Source organism: Glycine soja, chromosome 20 (genome assembly GCF_004193775.1).
Source record: "Glycine soja cultivar W05 chromosome 20, ASM419377v2, whole genome shotgun sequence".
Lineage (NCBI taxonomy): Eukaryota > Viridiplantae > Streptophyta > Magnoliopsida > Fabales > Fabaceae > Glycine > Glycine soja.
The window spans coordinates 37892273-37901378 of NC_041021.1; the positions used below are offsets into that span (position 1 = coordinate 37892273).

Genomic DNA, 9106 nt, shown 5'->3' on the forward strand with positions numbered 1-9106 from the left:
CCACATGAGCATGGACGAGTCGAAATCCGACAAGAAATAAGCCAACTCCTAGATGTGGAACTGGTGGACTAGACGACATTAAATAAGAAGCCTAGACTTTGTGACACTGGCTTTGGTGATTAATTGTGTATTAAGAAATTATTGTCAGTATTTTGTGTTTATGTAATTTACTTATATCGATATGTTAATTTGTTGTCATTAACAATTTATTATCGAACTTTTGCTACCTATATGGTTATGTGTATCGATTATTTTAGTTCAAATAATCATTCATTCCAATAGTTTTCATGTCGGGTAAGCCAATGATACAATTTTCATGATTCCAATCGGTCTAAAAATACATAAAAAATGCCCAAAAACAAGAAAAAAAATCATTTTTACTTCAAAATCTGACGTAAATGGGGTTACTATTCACTCGTCAAGAATCTTATAGAGATTTATCTTTTGTGGCGGAAAAGCAGTGGTCGATAAAGCATCGACAAAAATAATGACCTAGAATGCATTGACGTAAACAAGGTTACTGTTCACCCGTCAGGAATCCTACAAAACTTCGTCTTTTGTGGCAGAAAAGCAGTGACCGAGATAAATCAACGACAATCAACAGTCCATAATGCATTCACGTAAATGAGGTTACTGTTCACCCGCCATGAATCTTGCAAAGCTTCATCGTTTGTGGCAAAAAAACAGTGGTCGAGATAACACCGACGACAATCAACGACTCATAATGCATTGACGTAAACGAGGCTACTGTTCACCTGTTTGGAATTCTGAAGAGCTTCGTCTTTTGTGGTAGAAAAGTAGTGACCAAGATAACACTGATGACAATCAATGACCCATATTGCATTAACATAAACGAGGTTACTGTTCACCCATCAGGAATTTGCAAAGTTTCATTTTTTGTGCCAGAAAAGGAACGACCAAGATGACAATGAATGAAAAGACTCGACAACATATTTGTATAAATATGTGTAATATATGGATGCTAACTTCAATATCTCATCATCTTCAAACCATTTATTTTTCTCACATACTCTCATTCATCATGGACAATACATCGTGAGAATTTTTTGACATTAACGACTTAGGGGCAAGTAGAAGAAGAGGGTTTGAGTTTTAATAATAATAATAAAATAAATAAAAATTAAAAAAATGGCTAAACTTGCATAATTGGTAAAGGAGTTTAAAAACTTGTGACGTGGACTAATAAGATGAGATGTGTTTAAAAGAGTATTGGAGGGTGTCACACTATCATCTCTCTTTCAACAAGTTTATTTGTATATATTTATCAAATTAAATCAAAATTGAATCTTATCCGGTGTAATCGAATCATATCAAATAAAGAATACTTTACAACACAAATCAAATCTTCCATTCCTGTCTTTGTTTGATCCGAATTAAATACCAACAATTAAAGGTGACCAAAAAATTCCCTCTTTATTTTTCTTTTTAACAAGTTGTTAGGATTTAATTGGAAGTTCAATTAAACAGGATTAAAACTAGGGAAGAAATTGGATCCCCGATTCTTGTTCTTGTGTGTGGACAGCAACAGCATCATTGAGTCAGCCAAAAGCAGGGAATAAAGCTGACCACGTGGATCATTCCAAATAGCCAGCCAGCCAGCCAGAAAAGTAGTATCATATCATCAATGACGAACAACTGGATTTACCAAGCACGATGGACATATATGGCTGATACCCAAAATAATTGTTTTGAGTTTGGGCCTACAACGATAGCGACTAGTGCAAATATTGCCAGACTATAAATGCTTGTTTGAATTATTCATAAACTCATGCAGATAAATACATCAAGGATGTGTCCAAAAGACAACTATCCTGATTATGAATATCCTAAAGTAAACAATCAAATTACAAGATAAATAATAAAAAAAAATTATGAAACAAGCAACATACATTGGGAAGGCAGTGTCCACAAATTCAAACAGCAGGGAATATGAACTTCCCACAATGCAATCGACGCCATCCCAAACTAACACAACTCATTTTCCCCCACCAAAAGAAAAAATGGCTCAGGAATCATATAGCATCTATGGCGTCTACTTTCCGACTAACCGACCGACTCAAAATATGAGGCCCTCAAACAGACTCAATCCTTTTATTATATTTATGCTGCATAGAAGAAATGTGGATTTGGGTGGTGGGGGGGAGAAAGCAAAGAAACAAATAAATTGCCGATGACAGTAGGCATTGGTTGAGCAGGAGACCAAGGTATATGAACTTGCTTGCTTAATCATCAATTACCAGCATCTCTGCTGTAAAACTGGTCAAGAGTCTTGGCTGGTATACGATGAAGAAGTTCACGAGGGAAAATCCGGAGTAAAGTCCATGCAAGATCAAGTGACTGGAATATATTGCGGGTGTCATAGGCTCCCTGGGCAACAAACTTCCTCTCAAACTTCTCCAAAAATTCCAGATACAGCTGTTAATAAAAGGGGAGGGGGAGTTCCATTAGTACCATTTCAAGGGAAATTTCACTTGAAGAAACAAAATATAGTACTTATCAAGATAGAAAGTTATTAGAGACCAGGTCCTCAGATGAAAGTGCTTCTTCTCCAACCACTGCTTTCATTGCCTGGACATCCTTTCCAATAGCATAATTTGCATAGAGCTGAAAAAAATAAAAATAACATGAATGAGATAGTCTGTGTGATAAACAGAAAAATAACTGTGATGAACAAAACATGATCAGAGACCTGGTTGGACACATCAGAATGATCCCTTCTAGTCATTCCCTCACCAATAGCACTCTGCAGAAGTGACCAATGATGCACCATTAGAGCGTGAACCACTTTGCATTAATTAAGAATCAGAAAATATTTATCACTTTAAAGCACCTAGATATCAAACAAACAAGATTATCCTTACCTTCATCAACCGAGATAGTGATGGGAGGACGTTGATTGGTGGGTATATCTGCCCAGTTAAAAATAATTAGAATGTTTAGTTTTGGCCTCAATATTAAATCTACATAGTTAATCAACAGTAAATGCAACTATTCAAGCAATTAACCACCAGGTCATTTTGACAGCTTTATAAACAAAAAACTCCAACAATCTAACTGGTAAAATATTTTTCACAGCATTCCACCTTGATTTGTAAAAGGAAAATAAAACCTAAACAATTCAAACTTATATTCAAAGGCATGAAATGACAGAAAAATTAAAAGTTGGGAGAAACCGACAAACTTCTCACAGGGAGACAAATTTTCATTGAATAAGAAGCCAGTAATTGACTGTTCTTATAGTAATATGACATTAAATGTTAGGATGCGTTCTGTGCCAAATTCTCTCTTCTAATTAATTGAACTTGGTGTAAAATGTTCATTACAGCTGAAAGCTTCAACATAACCCACCTGCCTATTATACAGCTGCCTGTCGATGTATATCTGCCCCTCAGTGATATATCCTGTTAGATCAGGAGTTGGGTGCGTAATATCTGTACAGAAGTTCAAAATATAATCATTCAGTGTTAAAACCATTATGCAAGATAGCTGATTAACTTCTATATTTCATTACCATCATTGGGCATGGTTAGAATTGGAATTTGTGTAATAGAGCCTTTACGCCCCTCAATTCTCCCAGCTCGTTCATAAATTGTTGCAAGATCTGTATACATATATCCAGGATAACCACGTCTACCCGGCACTTCTTCTCGGGCAGCAGATACCTATGGGATCAAGTGTCATGCAAATTGTTTGAGAAATATGTTCAGTTATTTCTCATACTCCAAAAATAAGTCATATTGGAAAAAACTCAAGTCCCACATTGGTTAGGGATAAGACCAAGATATAATATATAAGTGAAGGACAACCCTCACCTTATGAGTTAATTTTTGGGATTGAGTTTAGTCTAAACCCACATTCTAAGATGATATTAGAGCCCATCCTAGATCCACTAAAAGGGTCACCCACCATATTATCCACACACCAAGCACAAAAGTGTCTGGGTGTGAGGGGCAACCCTCACCCTGTGAGCTAACTTTTGGGGTTAAGCCTATCCTAAATCCACTTAAAGGATTATCCACCATGTTATCCACACACTAAGCCCAAAAGTGCCTGGGTGTGAGAGGGTGGATTGAGAAAAACCTAGGTCCCACATTGACTAAAGATAAGATCAAAATAGAGTATATAAGTGAGGAGCAACCCTCATCCTATGATCTAGCTTTTGGAGTTAAGTTAGACTCAAACCCACAATCTAAGAAGCCAAAGGCATAAAAGAAAGTCAATTTCTAATTATCATTAAATCCATAAAATGTTTCAAGTCTCCTATCTTTTTGTTGCTTCTTTTCCAAACTAACAACAGTTAAAGGTAAATTACCTCACGAAGAGCATCAGCATAAGAACTCATGTCTGTGAGTATCACAAGAACGTGCTTGCCACATTCATAAGCCAAATATTCAGCAGTAGTAAGAGCAATACGAGGAGTGATAATACGCTCAATTGTAGGATCATTTGCCTGCAGTAAATCACATATTCACATTAGCAAGAGAACATTTTAGGGATTAGCTCCTTCATGCAAGTCAGGAAATCAAAAAGCCTCATTTAAATTTTGCTTTTAATGGGGGGGGGGGGGAGGTCATTCTCAATGCATCACACTATCACCTTAAGTTCCACATATAGAATATGATGGTCGATTTTAAATATTTTAAGGTCATATATTCTTTTATAAGAAAAAAACCACCTTACAAAGCCATCATTTAAATATTCACCAGCTTGTACATCCTAGAAATTTTTACTTCTTTTCTTTTTCACTTAAAGTTTTAAAGGGTTTTACTATCTTTTTGGTCCCTAAACTTTTTCAGATCTCTGCTTTTAGTCCCTAATCTAAATTTTGACCGGTCAAAGTCCTAAACATTTTCTTCGTCACCGCTTTTAGTCTCTGCATTCAAATAACATTAATTGATGACGTAACGACGACGTTAACAGATTTTAATTTTTAAAGAATTACCAAATTAAGGAAAAGAGTCACTCTCTCCATTGATCCATTCTCCTCAAAGTCACGCTTGAAAAACTGTGCAGTCTCCATGTTAACTCCCATAGCTGCAAACACAATAGCAAAATTGTCCTCTTCTCCACCCTACATAGTATTTGTGAAAAATTACTTTCATCTTACAAGAAGTACAGAAGTAGAGAGTTTAAGTAAACGATTAAGCAAAAATAAATCTGAAGGAAATAAGAAGCAATAGATTTGTAAGAAATAAAACAAGTGAGATCATTTCAAATTAAACATGTCAGCTTGTTCAAAACAGTGAAAGAGATTAATAAGTCATTGGGAATTATTGGAGTTAAAGAATCACTGGAAAAGTTTTAGTCATAGGGAATAGTTTAATTTTATTATTGCACTGGTAAATGTTTTAATGTATATTCTTTCTATGATTATAAAATATCAAGGATGTTGAGTGCTCCCACTCAAGCAATTCACAGATCTTCTGTCTAATTTCTACAAATCTATTATAAAGTTTCCAAAATTTTGAGAAATCAAAAGCTATCCTTCCCATCTAATATTGAAATTTAATTTTCAAGGATACATAGATAATGGTAATGTTTTAACTTTTAATGGTATAAATTTCAAAGACCTGTACTCTAAACAACCAGAGATTAAACTGTTTTACAAGTCATATATTTCACAGTCAACTAGTAATACATATTTGACAAAAGGCACCATAAGCAATCCGCTATACCTCAAGAAGATTATCAGATTTCTCTAGTCGCTTGACTAAGCCAGCCTGACGACAGATCTGTGCAGCAATTTCATTATGGGGGAGACCAGCTGCTGAGAATAGAGGGATCTTTTGACCTCTAGCAATAGAATTCATGACATCAATTGTAGATATTCCTGTCTGTATCATCTCCTCAGGATAGGTTCTCTCACTAGGATTGATGGAACTTCCTGAAATATTGGGAAGATATTAGGGGGAAAAAACTCACACATCAACATACAATTGTAGAACACTGCAAAGGAATTTAAATACCAGAAATATCCAGGTAAGCCTCAGGTAAAATTGGTGGACCATTATCAATTGGTTTTCCAGAACCATTAAATATGCGTCCAAGCATGTCCAGTGAGACAGGAGTTTTTAACACCTGTGGACAAACAAAAAGAGAGGAAAAGAGGAAGTCAAAAGGTGGAATAAACTGATTCCAATACAATAAAAGTAACATGTAAAAGAAATTCAAAGAAAAAATTTAAAGGAAAAATTTTAGTTTCAATTCAATAATCAATACTCATGGCTAAATTGTAAGCAAACTTAGGACAGACTAAATCATGTGAAATTAATCACTTGAGGAATCATCCCTCAGCAGCCAAACCTTTTGCATACTACAGCTTCAATGTTTCACAGTTCTTCCTTTATTTTCTTATTAGAAGTTGGTTTATAACAAGTACATTTGACTGTATTATATCATAAAATTGAAGTCTCCACTTTCTGCTACAAATGTCAAGTAAACAGGTGAAAAACAAAAGCATAATGTAAAATAAGAAATTAATCAAGTCAATTGATACGTAGTGTAAATAATATTGATACTGGTGAAACTCAATTGTCCTTTTTTGAAGGAAGGAAAAGTTGCAGCTTCAACAAGCTCTTGGAATAGTTATAATTGGATTTGTCTTATGTATCCACTGGGATAATTTAGAAGAAAGCGCATTAAAAAAAAAGCCAATGATCAGCTCAATTATGTATTTTCTACTAGAAAAATAGGTCCTACAGAATTGAAATTTCAATGCTACTGAGACAAGTCACAGGCAGCAGATAATGATGGGAAAAAGCAATAAAATGTGAATGCATCATTATACATGAACTTTTCCATATAGAGAACAGTAATAACTGAATTTGTACCTCTCCAGTAAATTGCACAGTTGTAAACTTATTGTCGATCCCAGATGTGCCTTCAAATACCTGGTCAAAAGTTAAAAAAAAGGTGAATAAACTTTAAACCATTGATAATGGTACTAGCAGAATAGCTAAATTAAACAGTGACAAAGTTATTTGCTATTGAAGTTAATACAGCTACATCCCCACTCGGTGGGAGATTCCTGCACTGGGCAATCCTTTTAAAGTCACTGCAACTACATTAGTAAAGTAGACAACAGTGAAAGCATTTCTAACAAAGAAAACTGTTCACAAAGTAAACAACAGGGGAATTTATAATGTGTTGGTTATGCCTAAAAAATAAGCACATAAATCTCAAGTCATCAACTCAAAGACAAGAGGCAAGTACAAAAGAAGATTATGCATGCAATAGGCTATAACCTGAACAACAGCCTTTTCGCCATCAACCTCTAGAACTTGTCCACGCCGAGTAGTTCCATCTCCTAAACGAATATTAACAATCTCTTGAAATTTGGGTCCCTGATGCAGTTTATCAGTATAAAATATAAACTTTAGTCACAGCAGAACATTGAGAAAATAAAAAACCCAGAAAATTCAATAACAATATCAGCAAGCGGCACACCATCATTACCTTAACTTTGTCAAGAATGACCAATGGTCCAGCAACTCCAGATACAGTTCTGTATTCTGCAACATTAGTATGCAAACAAATAATTTAGGGAGAAACTGAATAATAATGGAATAAATACCACAAGTTATCAACGTTGATTGATCAAGTATTAACCAAGTAGTCAATTAGTCTTGCTTGCAAACTCTCTTTCATGCATAATGGCAAGCATTAAATATTATCAATGACTGGTGTATACACACTCACAGGGAATCCAATCACAGTAGAAAATTATTAATTAAGAAAGGCAAACCAATACTAGTAAGATACATACCCATTCCAATCTCCAAGGTACCCTCCTCCATATCGGGAATGTTCTCAGCCACACCCATCTTGGAACTTCAAACAAGCACACAAAAGAAGAGTTGAACAAAAGTCAATTTATGCCAACACAAACGAGAAGCGATACTAAAAAGGCACTGCTCTGATCAAATAATCAATAATTAAAGACAAAGCAAACTCCGAAAATACAATCCAAAACAAAATCAATACAGACACCATAACAGTAAAAAAATTTGAAAGTAAATAAAAACTACTGTATTAAACTATTCCTTGAAAGCTTAGTGAGTTACCACCAAAACAGTCGAAAGATTTTAACCACTAAATCAGTGCTTCAAATATACTTAGTTCCTCGAATATATAATTAAAAACAAACCTAATTTTTTGAAAATCAATTTAGCGGTTCACTCTAACAAAAACTTCAGCGACAATAACAAGACTCCGATCCAAATTGCACTTCATTTGTATGTTTAAAAAATGGATTGATCCGAACCAATCGCTACTGAATTAAACGACAGAGCTAAATATGATGAACAAATAAAAAAACAAACAAACATATGTGCACAAACATAAAAAAACAACGGTAATATTCAAAATTAAAGTCACTGTAGTTTTTATTCGAGTAGATAAGTGATCGAACTGTGAGCTAGTTTGTTCATACTTTAATTATTCAAAAACCTTAGGAGCAGACAAATGAAGAAGTGATAGTAAGATTTGGGCGAAACAATGAGATCGAGAAACGCAGAATTGAATGGAGATTGAAAGATCGAAGCGAAAGGAGTGAGGAAATGGATCGGAAGAGAGAAAAACGCACCAGCGAGACGTTTACGATCTGAAGCGGGAGAGAGACGTGGGTGAAGAACACGGATCTATTGGACCAAAAATTTTAACAAAATATCAAATTATTAAATTCCAATTATTTCGAAAAATAAATGAGTAAAATCTCTTGGAATTTCAACCTTGGTTTGAAGACGGAGTGTGCGAACGTTAAAGAATGAAAGAGTAACTGTATTTTTCTCGGGTCAGGTGGAAAAGAAAAATGAAAGATGACCCCCAACACCACTCCAGTGTCAGGTGGCAAGGATGGCACACGTTGCAGTTAGTTTTGTCATTTTCCGCATTTAATTGATGGGAAAATTAACAATTATTGCAAAGACAATGCCTAATGCACAAAATTATTACAGGCATAAAGACCATTGTGGTCTCCAATAATTTTTACATAAAATATGATTTTTAGTTATAATGTTATTGATACAAATTATTTATGTAATAATAAGTAATCTTTACCAGAAAATTTAATTATTCATATTTAATG

At 34.7% G+C, this 9106-nt stretch overlaps 1 protein-coding gene across 2 annotated transcripts; it reads right to left on the reverse strand.

Annotated features, from left to right (window-relative positions):
* Positions 1-1748: 1748 nt before the first annotated feature.
* LOC114403177 (V-type proton ATPase subunit B 2) lies at positions 1749-8891 on the reverse strand. 2 transcript variants are annotated; one of them, XM_028365966.1, is made up of 16 exons: positions 8751-8891; positions 8606-8660; positions 7787-7851; positions 7477-7532; positions 7266-7364; positions 6852-6911; positions 5988-6099; positions 5697-5905; positions 4964-5092; positions 4334-4471; positions 3533-3683; positions 3370-3452; positions 2883-2930; positions 2711-2764; positions 2542-2625; positions 1749-2436 (listed from the first exon to the last, which is right to left on the reverse strand). In XM_028365966.1, the coding sequence occupies exons 3-16, from the start codon at positions 7842-7844 to the stop codon at positions 2251-2253; spliced, it is 1467 nt and encodes a 488-aa protein (XP_028221767.1). In that variant the 5' UTR covers positions 7845-7851; positions 8606-8660; positions 8751-8891; the 3' UTR covers positions 1749-2250. The 2 variants fall into 2 exon arrangements, with proteins under 2 accessions (XP_028221767.1, XP_028221768.1); XM_028365967.1 differs by lacking the exon at positions 8606-8660 and having other exon boundaries at positions 8751-8871.
* Positions 8892-9106: the final 215 nt, after the last annotated feature.